The 21,303-nt window shown below is 51.2% G+C and overlaps 1 protein-coding gene across 3 annotated transcripts in view; it reads left to right on the forward strand.

Annotated features, from left to right (window-relative positions):
• ACIN1 (apoptotic chromatin condensation inducer 1) overlaps positions 1-18,420 on the forward strand; it is a 36,271-nt gene extending 17,851 nt beyond the window's left edge. For 2 of the 3 annotated variants that reach the window (XM_061591118.1, XM_061591119.1), the window contains exons 8-18: positions 4,852-4,990; positions 10,978-11,023; positions 11,765-11,907; positions 11,993-12,148; positions 12,708-12,870; positions 12,994-13,139; positions 13,226-13,333; positions 14,655-14,762; positions 16,297-16,615; positions 17,063-17,163; positions 17,756-18,420. In XM_061591118.1, the coding sequence (XP_061447102.1) occupies positions 4,852-4,990; positions 10,978-11,023; positions 11,765-11,907; positions 11,993-12,148; positions 12,708-12,870; positions 12,994-13,139; positions 13,226-13,333; positions 14,655-14,762; positions 16,297-16,615; positions 17,063-17,163; positions 17,756-18,043 (1,717 nt within the window). In that variant the 3' untranslated portion in view covers positions 18,044-18,420. Of the gene's footprint in view, positions 1-2,985; positions 3,175-4,851; positions 4,991-10,977; positions 11,024-11,764; positions 11,908-11,992; positions 12,149-12,707; positions 12,871-12,993; positions 13,140-13,225; positions 13,334-14,654; positions 14,763-16,296; positions 16,616-17,062; positions 17,164-17,755 lie in introns of those variants that run through there. The other variant, XM_061591120.1, reaches the window with a different exon arrangement.
• Positions 18,421-21,303: the final 2,883 nt, after the last annotated feature.

Genomic DNA, 21,303 nt, shown 5'->3' on the forward strand with positions numbered 1-21,303 from the left:
CCCGCTTGCGCACCTAGGGAGGGAACCTGGAAGCTCAGATCTGGATCAAGACCACGGCATAGGAGCAATACCACGCTGATGCAGCAGGCCACACAGGCTGGAGCTTGGCCCAGCTTTGAGCTCCCGAGTACATGGGGTAATGCAGAGTGTCCTGAGAGGGAGTTACTGGGGGAACGGCTGATGTCCAGACATGTTTCCTTGATTTCGAAATTGAGGTCTGATATGCTGCACGTTGTCACTTGTTAGGTTTCTCCTTTCTTAGCGGTTCTTGCTAAAATTAGTGTGATCGGGGGGGGGCTCTGTCAGAGAATGACACTGTGCACTGCTAGAACATAGGAAACTGCCTTATACCAGTTCAGACCATTGCTCCACCTATTGGTCCACTATTGGTTGACACCAGTCGTGTAGTGACAAATTCAGAAGTGCAGAGTCCCTTCATGATAGTCACAGCCATGCCCCTCCCCCTTTCTTTGCTGCTGGATTGAGAATGAGATCCTTGTTAATGCCTGCTCCCACAGCATCCCTAGGAGCCAATGAAAGGGGAAAGTGTTAGCTACTAAGAAGAGTCTTCTCAGCAGCTGACACTCCTTTATTTAATTATTTATTACACTTGTATACCGCCCATAGCCGAAGCTCTCTCTGACTGACTCCAAACAGCAGGAAAGAAAAGGAAGTATGTTAGAAGACTGTTCTCAGTGGCTAACACACTCCTCTGATTGGCCTGTAGGATGCTGGAAACATTGGGACCCTGCTCCCAAACAAGTAAGGGTTCAAAGACCCCCTGAGACCTTGGACAACTATACCCCTGGTTGACGCTGACTGGCAGTGGCTCTGCAGGGCTTCAGATGGGAGTCTTCTCCCAGCCCTACTTGGGAGATGCTGGTGACCTTCCAAAGGACCTTCTTGGACCTTTGGGGAAGAGCATCCGCCTTGTATGCAGAAGATCCAAAGTGCCATCCCTGGCATCTCCAGGTAGGGCTAGGAGAGAACCCTGTCTGAAACCCTGGAGAGCCTCCGCCAGCCAGTGTAGACGATCCTGCGTTAGATGGCCCAGTGGTCTGACTAGATATAAGGCAGCTTCCTATGTTCCAGGCAGGCACTTCGCCATGAGCTATGGCCCTTCTCCATCCTTTCTCATGCACAGACAATGTTTTTCTCATCCAATGGCAATTGATTTCTGGCAAAGGGATTGTATTATTAATTACAGTTGTTGTTGTTGTTACGTGCCTTCAAGTCGATTTCGACTTATGGTGACCCTATGAACCAGCGACCCCCAGTAGCATCTGTCATGAACCACCCTGTTCAGATCTTGTAAGTTCATGTCTGTGGCTTCCTTTATGGAATCAATCCATCTCTTGTTTGGCCTTCCTCTTTTTCTACTCCCTTCCGTTTTTCCCAGCATGATTGTCTTTTCTAGTGAATCATGTCTTCTCATTATGTGTCCAAACCATGACAACCTCAGTTTCATCATTTTAGCTTCTGGTGACAGTTCTGGTTGAATTTGTTCTGACACCCAATTATTTTAATTTGTTCTGACACCCAATTGTTATTCGGAAGTTCTTTTTTTTTTTTTAAGTGGTCTGTATGATCCAGGGTTGGCGTAGATGGAAATAACTGGCACACCTTGTTCAGTTTGATGAGAGTTTATTTCAGGCTAATAGTCTCTGGACCTTGATGGCACCTACCTGTGCCGATGAACTGTAATGAGGGACTTGCTCCTAGTAATGGTAGAGGGTGCTCCTTATTTTCTGGGGCTGCTCTGGCTTCTCCTGAGATGCCTGCCTTCAGTCAGACTGGGCCAGTAGGGCACAAATGTATAATGTTGCAACAGTTCTCACTCTGTGCCGCTAGCAGTACTAAATCTAAAGCAACATGGGTTATTTCCCAAAGCCCCTGCAGCAACCTGCTTTAACAGTTCACTTTTCTGCCTGGAAATGAACCCATCCATTGGGCCAAATTCACCTGGGGGGGAAGGGCAGAGTGGAGTTTCAAGGGACGGTAAGGGAGAGAGCCTGCTTTGGCTGAGCTTATACCCTTGGGGTGGAAATTAATGTCTCAATGGAACAAACACAGAATGGAATTAACCTCTGGAGGCAAGGCAACAGTGTAAAGCTTGGACTTGCCAAAATCCAGTGGTGCCACCTATTTTGTTACCTGATATAGTAGCCCTGACCCTCTAGAGGAAGGACAGGGGAGCGTGTGGATCCAGATGTTGTTGGGCTACCTTGCATCAGAAGAGCCCTGCTGGATCAAGCCAGTGGCCCATATAGTCCAGCACCCTGTTTTCACAGTGGCCAACCAGATAGTGACGGGGAGCCCAATAGCCTCCCATTATCGCTGGCCAGGGCTGATGGGAGCCCAGCAGCATTTTGGGGTCCCCTGTTCCTGCTTTAAGGAGCTGCCTGCAATCCCCTGCTATCGTACACCCGTGGCATCCATGAAGGATGGAAATCAGAAGGGGACACAAGAGGCAGGAACAAGGACCTCCCCAAACACTGACATCCCTTTCCTCCCAGGAGAGCAGCTTTCCTCCAAAGTGGGGGCTTCTTTCTCCCCTCTCCTTCCCCTCCCCTCCCCCGTTGGCTGCAATGTGTGTTTTGGGTGAAGGAGAAATGGAAGCGGGATGCGGGGGGGGGGGAGAGAGGCTGCGATCCGCGCCTGGGGTGGGTGGGAGAACCAGCCACGTAGCCTCGATCTCTGCATCAAGGGTGAGATTAGAGGGTGGGGGAATAAAGGAGGGTGCCTTGAGCTGCTTCTGGAGGGTCTTGCATCTCGGCGGTGCCCATCACTTGGCCTCTGGCCTCCCTGGAGCTTCTTCCAGCATCCCCTCCCATCTCCTCAGTGTCTTTCTCCGTCCATCCTCTGCCCAGCACTTGGCCTCTGGTCTCCTTGCGCTTCCTCCAGCCTCCCCCCCCTTCCTCCAGCCTCCCCCCTTCTTCCAGCCTCCCCCGCCTCCCAAACCCTCCCGGGGGCTGCTGGGAAAGGAGGCAGCGGCGGCTGCAGCGGCGGCGGCAAGATGGCTCCGCCGCCCGTCCGCGGCTCCGGTGCGCTCCTGACGCTGCTGCTGCTGCTGCCGCCACCGCCCGGCCCCGCGTCGCTGCGGCGCCTGCTGGACTAGAGGCGGAGCGGAGGGAGCGCCGGCCCGGCCATGCTGCTCTCCGAGAGCAAGGGAGGGTGAGACCGGGTGGCTCGGCCTGGCGCGCAGCTCAGCTCAGCCGCTGCCTCCATCCATCCCGCCCGCCCTTCCATTCATTCGTTCGTGTCCTGCTTTCTCTTTCCCTCTCCTCCCTGCGCCCACCTGGCTCAGCCGCCTCCGCGTCCTTCCCAACCGGGTCGTCCGCCTTTCTCTTCCACCGCCCCCCCCCCGCTCATTTCATTCATTCCCCACATTTCTCTCCCTGCGCCATTCTCTCTCCCCTCCCCCTCCCCTCCCAAATCTCCTATCCCGATCTCTTTGCCGATTCCTCTCCCCCCCCCCGAAAATCCCTTCTCCCTCCATTCATCCCCCGATTCATTCACTCTCACTCTCTCCCCTCCCCCCTTCCTTTCTCTGCCTCGCTGCTCCCTTCCCCCTCTCCTCCTCCGCCGGGCCCCTCTGCCATCCATTTTCTCTCCCATCTTTCCTTTGGGTCCCCTCCCCTCCCCTCTGCTTTTATTATGACCCCCCCCAAACCCCCAGTTCTTTCCCCCCTCTTTTTTCCCACAGGGCCACTTTGCTCTTTCAGGGCTCCATAGCTTCTCTCCTTCATTTCCTCCTTTCTTCAGGCTCCTCATTTTGTTGCATCTCTCTCTCTCTTTGCCTGGCTTTCTCCTTTCCTGGGACTCTTCCCTTCCAGGCGCTCTGAACTGAATGCAGCTCAGTGACCACCCCACCCCACCCTCCCCTCCTTAGCCCTTTCCTGCAAGTATTTCTCAGGCCTGGCCCCACCATCTACTCTGGCTTTCTTCTGGGGCTTTCCCCACTTCTTCCTTCCTGTATTTCCCTCCCAACTGCACGCTGACTCTTGCTCCATCCCCTTCAAATCCTGCAAGTGCCTGTCTTTCCTAGGCATCCTCTGTTTCCCTCCTCCTTTCTTTTCTCTCTCTCTCTCTCTCTCTCTTGTTTGTCCTGTCATGCCCCCCTCCTCACCAGGCCTCAGCAGGGTGGACTGTTTCCTGCTCTGTTATCAAGGGCAGCTAATCATCCAGGGATGGGGTGATTCCCTAGGGGAGGCGTTACATGAGAGCAGTTTTTTTTGGGAGCGGGGGATGTTTTGTGGTGGGTTTCCATGGGCTGGAAGTCACAAGAATCAGCCTTAGAGTGATACTTGGGGGTGGGGGGTTTAAAGTGCCTGTAGGAGATGGATTCAGGATGAGGCCTTGTAATCTTGGAAATAAGTTGTTATTTCAGTGTCAGGGGTCAATCTCTTAAAATGAAAGGGTCTCAGGGTCTGTCTTCTGACTCCTAACTCCAGAAGTGTAGAAGCTTTATGCAGGAGTAATTAGAAAAGCACTTCTCACACGCTCATGTGGATTCACAAGTTCTGGGGCTGAGCTGTGGCTTGGGTTAAACCCAGCTGAGGTGCAGTTTGGAGGGAGATTCCATTGGTGGTGGGTGAGGTGCCTTGAAGGCACAGATGACCTCTAGGGAGGTTGCATCTAAAAGGAGAAGGTGGCACTTGAGTCCTGTGGGGGAAGGTTCCACAGGGCTGTGATTAGTGGGTATCCCATGTAGGGACAAATGGCCTCTGCCTTTTCCCTAAGGGGTTAACAAACACCCACAAAACCTGGCTCCCTCAGGAAGTGATGGAGATGTCTCTTGTCCCTGTGATCCCTGCCCACTCGTGACTGCCTATCCCTCTTTCCGCACAGCGAGGAGAAGCAAGAGGTGCCGATGGAGCCTTCGGAGCCCCGACCAGAGAGCGAGGCCCCTGAGCCTGGCCCTGATGAACCCCCATCCTTGGAGGCCCCTGGACCCGACCCAGGCCCCGAAGATGATGAGAAGAAAGAGGTAGCGTGTTTGGGCTCCCCTTGGCACTTGGGCAAGGGACCCCAGGGTGCATAGGGTTAGGCAGTCGTGGGGTCCTATGGAAAGACGCTTGGGGGGGAACCTGTGGGGAGGCCCTCTTTGCAGAGGTCAGACCCATCAACTACTGCTGGGGGGCATGGAAAGGGTTAGTGGGCCTAAGACTTCCTGCAATGATGGCTGGAAGCTTGTTTAATTCTTAGTTCCATCCATAAACCTTGGTGGGCAGAGTCAGCCTCTTAATTTGAACCCAACCACCACCACCATCCGAACCCTCCTCTCATCCCTTGTCCCCTTAAGCACAAGGGAGCCACGAGCCAGGACTGGGTGCACACATCACAGTTCTGTGAAAGAGAGCCGGCTTCCCAGGAACGTTACCTTCTGTTATTTCTTAAAAAAACAGATGCATGTTTCTAGTTCTTATGCCTGTGATAAAAGATGCATGAAAGTGTGGACAGTGTCTGCTAGAGAGAGGGCTGTGCTAAGGTGTCCAGCAATCGGGGGCAAGATTTCAGTGCGCTGCAGTAGTCCCCGGCCTCCCCATCCATGGCTAGGAGAACCAGAATAAATTATGCAAAATAGGAGAAAACGATGCAAAGTTGCTCGGTTTGCATAATTTATATGGGATTCAGAGTTCTGCCTCCTGCAGAATCTGGGTTTCCTGGGCACAGAGTTCTGAATCCTAGAGTGGTACTTTGCATATCCCCCTGCTTTAAGCCAATGACTGGTGTACATATTTCATTCAAGATCCTGGTTGCATGGATTTACAAGATAATGACACAGACACACACACCCCTTTCCCCAGAAGCCTGGCCTGCTGTCAGCTAGCAAAACCCTGGTTTGGGGAGGGTGAACTATTTATGTGTTTGTTGAATGTCATTTTATTGAAAGGTCTGTTTTGCCCACACTTCTCCCAGCCCTGCATTTTTCAGATTTGACTCTTCCGCCCCCCTGCGCCAGTGTACCAAACTGGCCTCTTCTATTTCCTCTGCCCAAAATAGGGGAGGGCTCACAGCCAGGGTGGGGCAGGGCTAGTTTGAGGACACACATGTGCACACGCACGTAACATGCGCGCATACACACCTGTGAGACTGCTTTCTGTGCTGCTAAGAAGAGGGGCGGGTGGGGCAGGCCTTGCTTCCCTCCTCACCTTAAAGATAGTTTCCCCCCCACAACTCCGTTGACATTCTCCTCTGGACTCGTTTGTTCTGATCCCCGTTTTAAAGAGGCTCCAAACCACCGGGAGTGCGAAAGAGAGAGTGAGAGAGAGAGAGAACCGGAGAGAGAGTGCGCGAACATATTTGAGCAGGCTGCACAGACAGGTACACGTGGAGGCGGACGAGAGATTTTGGGGACCACCCAGACCAGGCCTCTCCTGGGACCGTTTCTGCCACCGCTCTCCACTTTGTGGAAAAAACCCTGGCTCCATAACCACAAAGCTTCTTGGCAAAGGAACGTGCCTTCGGGAGTCCCATGTGCTCTCTGGGTCTTCCTAAATTCCATGGGCCTCTTCTTCTGTGGGTCAGAGAGTTCCATCTTGTGCTCAGCACCATGCCTACTTTCAGCTGATTTAGAGTTAATCACCAAAATCTAAAAGTCTCAAGAAAGATGTTCTAAGAATGTGAGACCTTTGCCTGGCACTCATTGTCTGTCTGGTGCTACTGAGTGTCTTTAGCTGTGCGATGGAAATGTCTGTACCTCGTGCCACTGCTCAAGGCTTCTGTTTTGTTCAAGATTGCCTTTTAAGGACTCCCATTTATACCACAGTAGAGTTGTCTGCTTGAGAAAAGCAAATCAGATGTTCTTTTGAAGTCTCTGCCACCAACGGAATGGTTGCCTTGAGTTACTGATCCCTTCCCTTCAGAGGAGACAGCTCAAAGAACTTCCTTCATCACTTTGGGAGCTCAAGTCGGCTTTCAGAGGCTCCCAGCGTCTGTAATGAGTTCTCTGTCATGCTTGGCTGTCTGCAGGGAGCCCCTGTTCGATTATCTTCAGCTCCTGAGAAGCAGAAACGTTCCAACAAGCTTCTCTGTTGAATCTGGGACTGGACTTGAGGGGTTTTTTTTAGAATGTGAAGGTGGTCTCCTCCTCTAATATCTCTGGTGTTGCAAAGTTACCAGTTTTCACAGACTTTGCTGCCCACTGCAGGTTTTTCCTCACGCACGACCTGACTTTCTCCACGGTGCATCAAGGACTGCCACCTCCACTGAGTTCTCTGTGGAGTTGCAAAGCATCACCTAAGAGGACTTTGTAGGGCTCTCCAAGCACTGGAGGCCTTCCCGTCATTGCTGTCAAGTCTCCTGCTGCCTTCCTTGTTGGCATCTCTTCCAGAAAAAGGACTGTCGCTACCAGCTGTCCTGTTTTCGCCTGTTGTTTGGAAGGTTGCTTCATTGCAAGTTCAGTTCTCCATCACGCTTGCTGACGTTTTCCACCCGACACCGCAGAGTCCCCACCATTTCTGGGACTCCGCTGCCCGTGCACCGGTTGCTTAACAATCTGCCTGCCAAGAACTGCTGCCTTGACCCTCCCCCACACCTTGCCAGTGGGGGGAGGCACTTCTATCTCGCCCTCTCTCCTCTGGGACACTTGACTCCGACCACCTACCAACCAAGCGCTAGGTTCCTACCTACCACCAACCAACCACCACCTCTCTTGTCACCCAACCCAACCAAGCACGCACCTTTCAGGCCAGGGAGGGCTCGTTCCGATTGGACCAGCCGTTGCCTAGATACAGCGCACACACTGAGGTGCGATTGGCCGAACAGAAGACCCTGCCCCAGGTGTGAGAGGGTACCTGGAGCGCTTGTCCTAATTTTGTTGCTTTTATTGTTTTCTTTTTTTTTTTAATTAAAAAATATAACTTGCAACTTTTCCTGGGGTGGGTGGGTCATGTTTTAGTTTAAATGGAGGGTGTCCTCTACCTTCATTTTTTTTAACTATGGGGGAGCAAGGGATCTGGGAGAAACTGAGGCTAGTTTGTGTGTTAACCTGGTTTGGTCCGATCCCCCCCTTCCTCCAACTGTGGGGTATGCTGCCACCATGGGGATGGTCCATGAACTCCCAACCACTGCCCCCTCCATTTCCTTGGGAGGAATGAGTAATGAGAAATGAGTTCAGGAATAAAGTGGACATGTGGAGATCTTGTGGTATATTGAGGGGGGGAGGTAGAAAAGGGTACTACTGGTGAACTGACCATTTCCACTCACCAGGTTCACCTTAACGCAGGGATGGGGAACTTGTGGTCCTCCAGACTACAACTCCCATCATCCCTCACTCTCGGCCAGGCTGGCTGGGGGCTGACGGGAGTTGGGATCCATCAGCATCTGGAAGGCCACCGGCTCCCTCTTTTCTGCCTTGTACTGTGCTCCCAGGAAGAGAAGTAGCAAGTTCCTTAACTGGCAGGAACTCCTGCTTTACCCCTCACTGAAGCCTAATGAGTATGTCACTGAAGCTGCGTGGCAGCCCTTGAGGGTTCCCTGTGGCTTGGCCCCGAGTCGCCTCTGGTAAGATGCAAAGCTCTCCTCGCATGGAGTCATGATCATTATGTGGCTCCTTCCTGTGCCAACAGCCGTGGTTAAATGGGAGGGTGGTGCTGGCTTTGGAAGGAACCGTGCAATCACCATTACTGGGGGGGGGGGCAGTCTGCTTATGTGAGCCTCGGGAGCAGAGTTGGTTTATTTATGTTTTTGGTGGCTACCACACCCCCTTGCTTGTATGCATGCAAAATAGGCCTGAGAGGGGAGCGATGTAGTGAGACAGAATGGGAAAGGAAAAAGGCTGGATCTGATTCTCCCCTTCCCAACATGCCTCTGTTGACCATAGAACATAACATAAAGAAGAAAAGAAGTCACCTTATACCGCGTCAGACCTGGTCAATCTAGCTGATTGTTGCCTGCACTGACTGGCAGGAGTGCTCCAGGATTTCAAACAGGGAGTCTGTCCCAGCTGTACCTGGAGATGCCAGGGACTGAACCTGGGACCTCCTGCATGCCAGGCGGATGCTCTACCGCTGAGCTATGGCCCTTCCTCTGCATGTTCCCACCTGCTTCTGTTGACCATAGAAAAGGTCTCCATTTCTTCTCTAGTTGGAACCATGGAAAGCCCTCCTCTGATTTGGCTCCTCCTCTGAGAAAAAGAGTTTCTGTGAGAGACAGTACAGAAATGAGGAAACCTTTTTCGAAATATCTCCCACAGATATCTAGTACTCTCCTTGCCTTTGTTCAGATGAACACAGTCTTGGAAGGCTGAAGGTAGAATTCCAGCAGTGAGGGAAATGGGATGTACCCAGACCACTCAGGGTCAGATCCTTCCATGGCAAAGAGTCCTGAGAGGTGGAGGCTGCGGAAGTCACCCATATAGTGACATCTTACATGGTGGAGTTCCCTGTCTCTGAATGAATGCTGTCACCTTTAGGGCCTGTTGTGTTTTGAGAATCTACAGTTAAGCTAGGTCGAAAAAGGTTGGAATCGCCACTTGTGGCTGACTGCAAAATAAAGTCATTTTTCAGAAATGGTCTCGGTGAGAAGCATTCTGGGTGCTATGATGACTAAAATTCATAACTAGCACCTGGAATGTTCTCCCATCTTTTCTTTCAGAGAATATTTTCTGTCTTGAGTTGAACTAGGCTGCCCTGCCTTGTAGATTATGCTCACAAAAATTTATTCTTGCTTAGCCTCCTTTGTTGCCCATCGATGTGTCACAGCTGGCTTAAAAGAAAGGGGGGAAAGAACCATCTGTTTCTCTCCTCCAAGATTATGAGCGTCCATTTATAAGCCTGCCCTAACTTCTGATTGTAGCCTAGAAAACAGCCCCTTGGGTTGTAATACCCAGCTGTGTGAATTTGGCAAGGTTTCAAGCTACGTGTGACTCTTCATTGGGCAGAATGGAAAGCTAGAACCCTGATTAGTGTTGTGTTAACTTGTGAACTTACACATTTTTCTCACTAGAGAAGGTATGGTTTAAAATTAAAAAGGTTGCCAAACCATATTCAACAGCTATCCTGTGCTGGGGCCAAAACAGCGTTAGCTATCTGAAACATTCAAAATAAAATAATTAGAATAGGTCCCCATCTAAATCTGTCCTGACATTTAAGGGTTCTTTGTATCTGTCTTCTGGTAACAGAATCTTTAGCCCTTGGATTGGATTAAAGAGAGTGGTGGCACCATACAACAGTCATTTATTGCTATTGCCCTGTTTTTCCATAAAAAACACAAAGTGCTTACATAATAACAAACTAAATCAAATTACAAATCATGTTAAAAGTACAATAAAACAAGAGGCAGCATTAAAATATCTCCACAGTCTAAAATTTCTAAGATTTAAAGTAGGAAACCAGACCAAATTTATAAAAGCATCAGATTGCATATTAAAAGCAAGCTGAAAGTTCTGTGGTTCTGCTCTGGGATGTTCCATAATTTGGTGTCGTCACCAAGAAGACCCTTCTCTCGTACCCACCCATCCGATCTCACGTAGGGCTAAGACTCGGAACAGGGCCTCCAATGTCAATCTAAAGAGGCTGGGCAGGGAGCTTTTTGTTGATCCTCCATATATTAGGCTTCCTAGTAGCTGCAGAAGCCTTGAACTCTTGTGCTCGTAAGAACTAGTAACTTTTTTGAGTCCAAATAAACGTAAGGGAACGGTTCCAAGAGGCAAAAGTACTCCTTGTTAGTAACCTGCACGTTGGGCATCCCTGGGCAGCGGGGAGCAGCATCTGAAGGGGCTGGGCTTCTGAAATCTCCACTTTATTCTTGAACCAGCAGAGGACTCTTGTCCAACTCCCACCATCTCATCTGGGCCCCGTTTCATTACTTACGCCCTCGTCTCTCCCCCCTTCCCCCAGGTATGGTGGCCACTTTCCAAACCCCTGATGCTGACTTGGCTACCCCCTCTATGTGGGGCTTTCTTTCTCTCCTTTCCCCCCCCCGCCCTCCCCTTTTTTCCTCTTTCCATTCCCTCCTTCCCTTTCTCTGCAGGGTTCAATTCAGCCCAAGGCCTTCAAGAGGAAGATATCTGTTGTCTGTAAGTAAAAGGAGCCCTTGTCCAATGGTCCCCTCCGCATGTTTGGGAAGAGTGCAATTCATCTTGGAATCTCTCTTCTCTTCCCCCCCCACCCCGGGAATTCTGTGGGGAAGGATTGCCAGTTGCCTTTTTTTTTTGTGGTGGCCTTTTTTTGTGTGCTGTGGTGTGGCCACAGTGGAGGGCTTTAACCAGATTTTGGCCTTCAGTATAGGCAGTGGTTGAAGTGTGTCTTACTTATTTAAATATTTATAAAACAACAACCATACAGACATCTGTAAAAACAGGTTGGTTAAAAAAAAACACGATTCACATTTCAAAGGCCTGTCTGAATAACACAGTTTTTAAGAGATGTCTATAAGAAGGCAGGGATGAGTCCTGCCAAACCTCTACTGGCAGGGAGTTCCACAGGGCAGGGCCTGCCACACGAAAGGCTTGGTCCCTTGTAAAGGCCGACACAAGCCTCTGCATGTGTAGAGTGTGTTTCCACCAAAGCCATCCCTGCACTCACCTGGATTTATACAGGAATTATGGGCCACATGTTAGCCCTGGCAAGCTCCCTCGAGAGATGAGTCACTACAGGGTTGTTAACCGGTAAGGGATTTTGCTGACTCCGGCCTGTGGTCTGAACTTGGGGAGCAGGAGGGGGGGTATCTTCTCTGTCATTGCTTTGGGGGTGGTGGAAGCAAGTTGTGTTCCTAGTAGAGAGGGGCCTTAGGTTTGAGTCTGCTCTCTCACTTCCAGCGTCGTCAGTGGCCAAGGGCACAGCAGCTATTAATAGTGACACAGAGGGAGGCCAGCCAGGAGGCCGGAAACGGCGCTGGGGGGCCAGCACGGCCACCACACAGAAGAAACCTTCCATCAGCATCACCACAGAGTCCCTCAAGGTACTGGGGTGGGCAGTGCATGGCGAATCATCTTGGCTCAGCACAGCTTCCTCATCGTAGCCTGATCCGCCCCCTGTATTTCCAGAGCCTGATCCCTGAGATCAAGCCGTCAGCAGGAGGGCAAGAAGTGGTGGTCGACCTCCACGCTGACGACTCGCGCATCTCGGAAGATGAAGCTGAGCGGCACCCAGAGGAGCCGCCCCATGAGAAAGCCCTCAAGATTTGCCGCACCGTCACACAGGTTGGTCTGTGTGCAGGGGGCTGGTGCATGGGGTGTTTTGCAACAATGATGGCTCTGAAACAGCTGTATAGAGGGGGGGAAGGCATCGCTAGAAAAGAGCTGCCAAGGATGTGGTCTCGAGCTTTATCTGCGGCAGAGCTGGGAGGGACAGATGCTCCTGGCAACTTTCAGGGAGCAAGCCTACCTACTTGGGGGAGAAGGGATGGGGGCAGAGATCTGGGGCAAGCAGGGCAGGAAGTGGTGGGGTTGGTAATTTATTCTCTTTTGTTGTTTGTTCTTTTCCCCTTCCAATGGGAGGGAATTAACTTGCACCACTTCTAAGGGGCTTTTTGGAGGAGTGCCAGGGAAACCAGTAGCCATCATGTCCTGCAGATCCACAACCTTGTGAGCTGCCTTGAGGGCCTTTTGGCCAAAAGGCGGCGTAGAAATAGAATTAATAAATAAATAATAGATAAACTGCTGTAAGGAGGGGAGGAGGCAGCCCTTGCAGGTCTTTTCTTTTTGTAGAAGTCTTTTCTGTTCCCTGCTCCCAGGAAATCTTAAGTCATTTCCTCCCTAGGTGGTGCCAGCAGAAGGTCAAGAGAACGGCCAAGGAGAGGAGGAGGAGGAGGAAGAGGAGGAGGAGGAGAAGGCACGCGAGGAAGAACCACCCGAGGCCCCTCCTGTTGTTGCCGTAGAGACAGTTGTGCTGCCTCCCCCTGTGGAGCACGAAGTGAAAAAAGGTGCGGGGTGGGGGGAGGCAGTTCAGAGGGGAGGGGCAAAGATTGATTGGCAGTGGGGTCAGTGAGTTGCTTTTCCGTTTCTGAACCACACTACTTCTTGATTCGCCTTGCTCCACTCTCTAGTGACGCTGAGTGACACGCTGACCAGGCGGTCCATCAGCCAGCAGCGTTCGGGCGTCTCCATTACCATTGACGACCCCGTCCGCACGGCCCAGGTTCCCTCCCCCCCACGCGGTAAGGTCAGCAGCATCGTCCACATCTGCAACCTGGTGAGTATTTGGGGCTCCAGCAGCCATTTGGGTAGTGAATGAGTTCGGGCTGCCTGCCCTCAACACCGGGATGTCCTTTTGCACAGGTGAGACCCTTCACTCTAGGGCAGTTAAAGGAGCTGCTGGGCCGGACAGGCACCCTGGTGGAGGAGGCCTTCTGGATCGACAAGATCAAATCCCACTGCTATGTCACAGTGAGTCGCTGGGGATTTTCTTCTGTCTCCCTCTGCTCAGGAGAGGAGCAAATCCTTGTTTTGAATGTGTTTTGGGGGGCTGAAGTCACGTGTGCAAAGAGGCGTGTTGGGTAGGTGGCACGAGAGCAGGGGGTGTGGATCCTTTTTGATACCGGGGGCCACATTCCCTTCTAGGCAAGCTTCCAAGAGCCACACCCCAGTGGCAGGCAGGGCCAGAGACAATAGTGGGCAGAGCAACAAATGTCAGTATGTAAGTTAAATGTTGTAACCACAGGTCATACACGCAGCAAGCCAAACCATACATGAACACAATACTTCACGCATTTGATACAGGATTAAAACACTGAAATATCATATATCCAATTAATAAAATAAATAAAAAGCTGTTGACATCCAAAATGCCAAATAGTAATAAAAATGGTCTGGATACTAGGGCAAGTCCTAGTAATTTAGCCAGATGTCTAGTAGGGTTAGCAGATGCTGCTCTCTTCTAATTTTAAAAAGTCAAAACAGCCACTTGGCACAAGGAAACATACCCGCCAGCAAGTAGGTGATGCATTCTGCTTCTGAGCCTCAGAAGGTGACAGTCTGACCCAACATCCTGCCTCTTACTGCTTCATAAAAGGGCCAGTGTAGGACATAATGTTTAATGTCCTCCACTTGACCCTGACCATAAGGGCAGAGACACTCCTCCAGGGGGACTTTATACTATCACAGAAACTGCCCACAATGACAAATGTAAATTTTACCATTGTCCGGTAAGCTAGTTTCTGCACAGACTCCCAGAGTCCCCCTCTATCCTCCGTCCAAGCAAGCAAAAGGCATGAACAGAGTTTGAGGACGCGCTCCAGCCTTGCTAAAACACTCCAGGAGGGCGTGAAGCAAAGCCAGTGGCGGAAGCTGCTTGGGAAGAGAACGAGAGCCAGATGGAGAAGCCTGGAGGGCTGCTCTTGGCCCCCAGGCCTGAGGTTCTGCCCCATGGACTGCTTGCATCTGGACGAGAGAACCTTGTCCCATGAGGAGAATCCTGCCCTCTCTTCCTCCAGGAGGGAGAAGCCACAGCCTTACTGGCGAAGGACTTGCTTTTGAAGGACCAAAACGTACATTTGAGAGAGTCAGGATTTCCGTGCTGTATGCAAGACTGGAGGGTGACGCAAAAATCGCCTCCAGGTCTGGTGGAGAGAACATTTTCTGGGACCTGCTCAACGTCTCGTGTTCACGTAATAACAGTCCTCGGTTCCAAAGCGTGTTGGGAAACCAAACCCAACCTTCGTTGAGATTGGTTTCTGCCCCCCTCTCTTTTCATCCCTTTTCTTTTCAGTATTCAACAGTGGAAGAAGCAGTAGCAACTCGCAACGCCCTCCACGGGGTCAAGTGGCCACAGTCAAATCCCAAGTTCTTATCAGCAGACTTTGCTGAGCAAGACGAGGTATGAATGAACCACCAGAGTAAGACAGATCGGGGAGTGGAGTGGGGGATTGGCCTCTGTTTCAGGAAGGGCGGCTGCTGCTGTCTGCAGTAAACAGGGAAGATGGAAAGGAAAAGCTCCTTTTTATTTGTGTGGCCCCGTTTTTTAAATCTCTTTAGGTTGCCTCTTCTAAAAGATACGCTGGAGGGCTGGGGAACCTGTGGCCCTCCAGATATTGTTGAACTCCAACTCCCATCAGCTCCAGCCAGCAAGGCCCAATGGTCAGGGGCACTGGGAATTGTAGGCATAACAACATGAGAAGAGCCTGGCTGCGGGATCAGGCCAGTGGTTCATGCAGTCCAGCGTCTTGTTCTCATAGTGGCCAACCTGATGCCTGTTATGGGAAGCCCGCAAGCAGGACCTGAGTGCAAGAGCACTCTCTCATCTTCTGCAGTTTCCAGCAATTGGTAGTCAGGGATGTCCTCCCTCCGACAGAGCAGGTACAGCATAGCCATCTAGCATAGTCTGGCAGTATCTGTAGGCCTGCCAATTCCTCACCCCTGATATTGTAGAACTGGAGCCAGAACAGAACCAGGTGGAGTGGACTACTTCCCTGCAAAGAATTGTGGCTTCTAAATGAAAGGAAACTGAACACAGTGTAATTCCTAAAGAAACCGGTTTTGGGGGGGGGAATCAAACTGGATGAAACAGCAATACGTTCTTTGGTACAAAGCATTTTCCTGTGGAACTCACTGATGCTGCATGATGTTGGCATGACCAGTCAATCAAACGGCATTTTAAAAGCGGAAGCAAGTCTGCCTGTGGCTATACAACCTATGTTGACTAGGAGTAGTCACTTTTGCCTTGGAGGACAGGATGCTTCTGACTGCCAGGTGCAAACGGAGGGTGGGGAGGGGGAAGATGATCATCACCTGCCCTGGTCGGTCAGCGTCCCAGAGAATATGGTTGGGCACCGTCCGAGAGAGAATTCTGTGGTTGACAGATGCTTGGCCTGAGAGAGGCAATTTATCTTAGTTTTCTAATTATGCCCTGCCTTTTGGCTCATGAGGAACCCCCATGACACATAAAACAAATCAAAACATAAAATAAGCCCTGCTGGATGAAGCCAAAGGCGCATCTCGTCCAGAATCCTGTCCTCACAGTGTCCAGCCAGATGCCGCAATCGGAAGCCTGCGGGCAAGACCTGAGGGCAAGAGCGCTCTCCCCACTTGTGAGTCTTGGCAACGGACATTGAGAGGCATACTGCCTCCAACAGTGGAGGGAGAGCAGAGTTGTTGTGACTATTAGATTTTCAAGGGTTTGTCTAACCCCCTTTCAAAACCATCCAGGTTGGTAGCCATCACAGCCTCTCACTATGCGCTGTGTGAAGCAGGACTTTTATTTTGTCCTGAATCTTCCAAGACAAAAATATTAAAATCCAGTGGAACAAGTTGGGAAAGGTTTCTTAATGGTGGCAGTTCGGAACAATGGGCTCCCGAGTAAGGCTAGGAAAGCCGCACAGTGTGGGCCTGATCCTTCTCTTCCCCTTCTCCAGCTGGATTTCCATCGAGGCCTATTGGCTGAGCGTCCTGCAGAAGCCAAGGCGGATGAGGCGCTAGCACTCCCCGGGGTGGGCCTGGCAGTGCGGGGGGAGCGCGAGATGTCCCGGCGCTCGGAGGCACGAGAGCGAGAGGCAGCCGTGCGGGAGCAGTGGGCCGAGCGGGAAAGAGAGATGGAGCGCCGGGAGCGGACACGGGCGGAGCGGGAGTGGGACCGAGACAAGGTGCGAGACGGCCCCCGCTCTCGCTCCCGCTCCCGAGAGAGACGCCGCAAGGAGCGCCCCAAGTCCAAGGAGAAGAAAGCCGAGAAGAAGGGTAGGTTACATTGGCATATGAGGTGTTGGGAGCAAATCTCTTTCCTCCCTTACAACCTTGAGGGGGCCTAATTGTTTAATTGTTGTAAATCGCCCAGAGAGCTTCGGCTATGGGACGGTATACAATTACATCAATTCCTAGTCTTCCTTCATGATCCAGGTCAAACTGGGAGGTTGCAGGTAGAACTCAACCCCTTCCTAACATTATCAGGCTGATTCACAAGCATTGAACGTTCATGTAGCGTTGGAGTAGCGTGTCTTTGAAGTCTCTGCCTCGCCTTCCAGCCGTCGCCATTTTGAGTGCCTCAGAGCATCTGGAGTGTGGGTGGGCTTGTCCTTAGGAGGGTGAGGGGGAAGGCCTTGGAAGCCTCCCTTCAGAGCCAGAATAAAAGCCTGAGACTGCCATCACCTCTCTGACATTCTGTTCCTCCTTTCACTCTTCCAACAGAAAAGGCTCAGGAGGAACCCCCTGCAAAACTGCTTGACGATCTTTTCCGCAAAACCAAGGCAGCCCCCTGCATCTACTGGCTGCCTCTCACGGACACCCAGGTGAGGGACCCTGTCCTTTCAAGAGCTCTTGGAAAAGACAGTAACGTCAGTTGGTATTGTCTGGATCAGCAGAGTTTCACATGATCTTGGCTTGCTTATTCATGGTAGTAATCCAAAGGCATCCAGGATGTCAGCCAGAATCTGCCATCACACTCGGATCATTAGGAATTTTGACACTGGGTGAAATGTGGAGAAGGGTACAGAGATGTCAATCTTATTTTCCCTCTCTCTCCTCCCCGCAACCATGAGGGCTAGAAACATTATTTCTGAAGGGGAAAAGAGGAAAACAGATTCCCAGCGTACAATGCAAGCAAATATTTTATACATTGTTTGGGTTTTGCCTTACTTCTGCTAGTCATAGAGAAGAACAAAGAGCCATATAGGCTAATCGCTGGATAGTTTTTTCTGACTCAGCAGAATGAATGAAAGCGCAGATTTAAAAGGTTCTGAATTCATTTTACCCTCACGCTCAGCCCTGTGCCTGATTTTGGATATATTGGGGGTCCTGCCCTCCTCGTCCATGGGGTGTGTGTGTTCTTCATCTGTTTCCCCTGTCTAACTGCCCTCTTCCTTTTCTCTCTCTTGCACCTAGTACGTTCAGAAGCAGGCGGAGCGGGCAGCCAGAGCCCGGGAACGCGAGCGTCGGCGCAAGGAACAGGAAGCGGAGGAAGCCCGCCAGCGAGAGCGCAGCCGCCAAGCCGAGAGGGAGAAGAGGCGGGAGCACAGCCGGGAGCGGGAGCGCCCCAATGCCACAGGAGGCGGGGCCAGCAGGGGAGGCGAGCGCAGTGGCCGGGACCGGGAGCGGCGCGAGGCAAAGACCCGCCACAGCCGGAGTCGGAGTCGCAGCACGCCTGTACAGGACAGGGGGGGGCGCCACTGACCTATTCCAACTTCTTTACTTTGACCTGGAGGGGGGAGGGGGAGTGGCGGTGACACTTCCCCCACCCATCTAGCCCTGGTTTTTCGGGGGGAGGAATGGGACAGCCAGAGATTTGGTTTTCCCTTTCCAGCAGCTTTGAAAGGAGGGGAAGGCGTGTGCTGCAAATGTGATAGCTGCGGGGGGGGAGGCAGGAGTTGTCCTCCTCTTCCACCCCTCCCAACTGGGATGGTTTTCTCCCCAGCCCTTCCACTCCCCTCTTCTCCTGGGGGCCGTTCCCTCCCCATTAATTTGTATTTTATTTTGGGAAAATGTTTTTTTTATTATTGTTCTGATGATACAGGAAAAGAGAGCATAATAAAGAGATGGCGTTAGTTTTATACCCGCTGTGCGTTTTTCTTGTAGGATGGGTGAGTCAAGTGGCAAAACCTGCTCCGAGTGGAATATTTCCTCCCTACCCCGCACATAAACCTATATATATACAGAGAACAGGGGCTTGTTAGCAGTCCACCAGTGGAGTATGATTTGACTCTGAAACCCAGTGATCCCAGTCCCTTGTGTTAAAACAGGAAAGGGAACATTCAGAAAGTTGGGGGGTGTTCAGCCATTTTTTCCTGGGGCTACATTTCTCCTTCCTGGGGCTTGGTGCTGTTCAGCTGCAGATGTTTTTCCCTGCACAGCCACCAGGAGGCAGACATATGTGCACGATCCAACAGGCTGAGAGTCCAGCGCTCCTCTCAATGCCCAGATGGGCTTGCCCTCCTTTGTGGTGGTGCTTGCTTAACTATCCAGGAGTCTTGGTAGACTCCCAGGGCAAGCCCCAGGTGCCCTCGCTTGCTAGGATGCTTCTGGAAGTGACCCCACTGCAGTTGAGTGATGCCCGGCTGCACCAAAAATAAACTTGCAGGCAAGGACCCAATAGTTTGCTTAGTTGGATGAGCGGGGAACATAGAAAGCTATCTTATAACCGAGTCAGATCATTGGTCCATCTAGTTCAGCACTGTCTACACTGACCAGCAGCAGCTCTCAAGCATTTCAGACAGAATCTTTCCCAGCCCTACCTAGAGTTGCTGAGAATTGGACGCTGTGCCTTCAAAACAGATGCCCTACCGCTGAGCAATGGCATTTCACTGTTGGTGGCTCACTTACCCCCGTGTATTGAAAACTCAGGGCCTTTCAGATGCTGTAGGGCTGCAGCTCCCATCATCCCTGACCTTTGGCCACGCTGGCTGGGGCTGGTGGGAGCTGAGAGTCTAACAGCATCTGAAAAGCCACGGGCTGCTTCTGTCCTGCAATTCTGTGTCTGCCCACCCCCAATAAAACTTTTTTTGGGGGGGGGGTCACAATATTCAGAATGCTTAATTTTAAATAGGTTTCTAGTTCTTGGTTCAGTATTGTTCCTAGCACCAAGTATATAAACCTTCAGTTAGGTAGTGGGTGGTGTTGGACTATGACCTGGGAGACTGGGGTTCGAGTCCCCACACAGCCATGAAGCTCACTGGTTGACCTTGGGCCAGTCACTGCCTCTCGGCCAAAGAGGAAGGCAATAGTAAACCCCCTCTGAATACCACTTACCATGAAAACCCTATTCAGAGGGTCACCATAAGTTGGAATCGACTTGAAGGCAGTCTATATAAAGCTTCAGTTAGGAAAAGACCTTGAAAGAGTGTAGGAGAGTGGAAGTCAAATATCATGGCTAAAACATGCACATGTACCATGGGAAGGGTCTAAAGGACATCTAGGCTGACTACTCCAGGATACCTTTGTGCTCCATCTTTGGAAGTAATTTTAAAAACAAGCTCCAGAAACTGACAAATGTGCTGTGTGAAGAGTAAACCGAAAGAGCCTTCTGTTGTTGGAAATGCCTTGCAAAGGTTTCCATCTTCAGGTTTTTTGCATTTTTTATCCCACCCTTTAAAGAAGTTTGCAGTCATGGTCCTTTCCAATCCCGTTGTATTCTCAACACTGTGAGGCAGGTTATACTTGAGAGACAATGACTGGCCGAAGATTATCCCATGAGCTTCATGAAGCTGTTGGAGATCTGAACCTCCGCCATGCTGGACTGATTTGTCCCAGGGTTTTGTGTGCTTGGGGTGCAAGGCCTGTTGGAGGCCTAAAAAAGGATTTGCCAGGAGTGCAATCCCCTTCCTGGATGATAGGTGGCACTAGTATTCTATGGCTGATTACTCAGATTGGAACCTGGTCAAAGGAAGACTACAGAACCTCCTTAAAACAAGTGGCAGTTTTGGTGGGCACTCAAGTGCAGACCCAGTGGGGAGATTCAATCCCTGGATCAAACTCAGTGAAGTTTTAAAAAGTTTTCCTGGGCAATTCCTTGCATGTAGCCATCCCTCTGCCTTGTCCATTCGCCTCTTAACGTTTTGGTGCATCTCCAGGGATGCTGTGGAAGTTGCTATGCACACCTCTTGGAACACACCTGGAGGGCCGTAGCTCAGTGGTAAAACATCTGCTTTGCACGCAGAAGGTCCCTAATGGCATCTCCAGGTAGGAGATTTGAAATCCAGAGAGCCTCTGGCAGATATTGTAGATAATATTCAGCTTGACGGACCACTGGTCTGACGCTGTACTAGGCAGCTTCCTGTGTACCTAGCTGAGCCGCTTCCCCCCTTGCCCTGAACATAATGCTGCCTCAAGCATCTGCTGGGGGGGTCTCTTGCAAAGCTGGGCTGACCATGTTCCCCATCTTTTTGTTTTGTCTTGAGGCTTATTTTGTGATCCCGATTTTGTTCCTATGGCTCTTACCATGGCTACTAGCCAAGATGCCTATGATCTACCTCCACCGCCAGAGGCACTATGCTTCTGAATACCAGTTGCTGGAAACCAGAAGAGGGGAGAGGACTCTTGTGCTCAGGAGATCTGCTTGTGGGCTTCCCGATGGGGCATCTGATTGGCCGATGTGAGAACAGGGTGCTGGACTAGGTGGGCCACTGGCCTGACCCACCAGGGCTCTTATGTTCTCCTTTAATTTCCTTTCACAGTCACTCACGCAGTCTCTCACACATGGCCTTGTTCCTACTTTTAACTCTCCCCTACTCTTCCCTCCTATTCCTAAAATCATAGAATCCTGAAGGGGCCCATAAGGCCATTGAGTCCAACCCCCTGCTCAATGCAGGAATCCAACTTAAAGGATACCTGACAGGTGACTGTCCAGCTGCCTCTTGAATGCCTCCAGTGTTGGAGAGCCCACCGTCTCCCTAGGTCATTGGTTCTATCCTCGTACTGCTCTAACCTTAACTGTTAGT

Source organism: Rhineura floridana, chromosome 11, assembly GCF_030035675.1.
Source record: "Rhineura floridana isolate rRhiFlo1 chromosome 11, rRhiFlo1.hap2, whole genome shotgun sequence".
In the NCBI taxonomy this organism is placed as follows: Eukaryota; Metazoa; Chordata; class Lepidosauria; order Squamata; family Rhineuridae; genus Rhineura; species Rhineura floridana.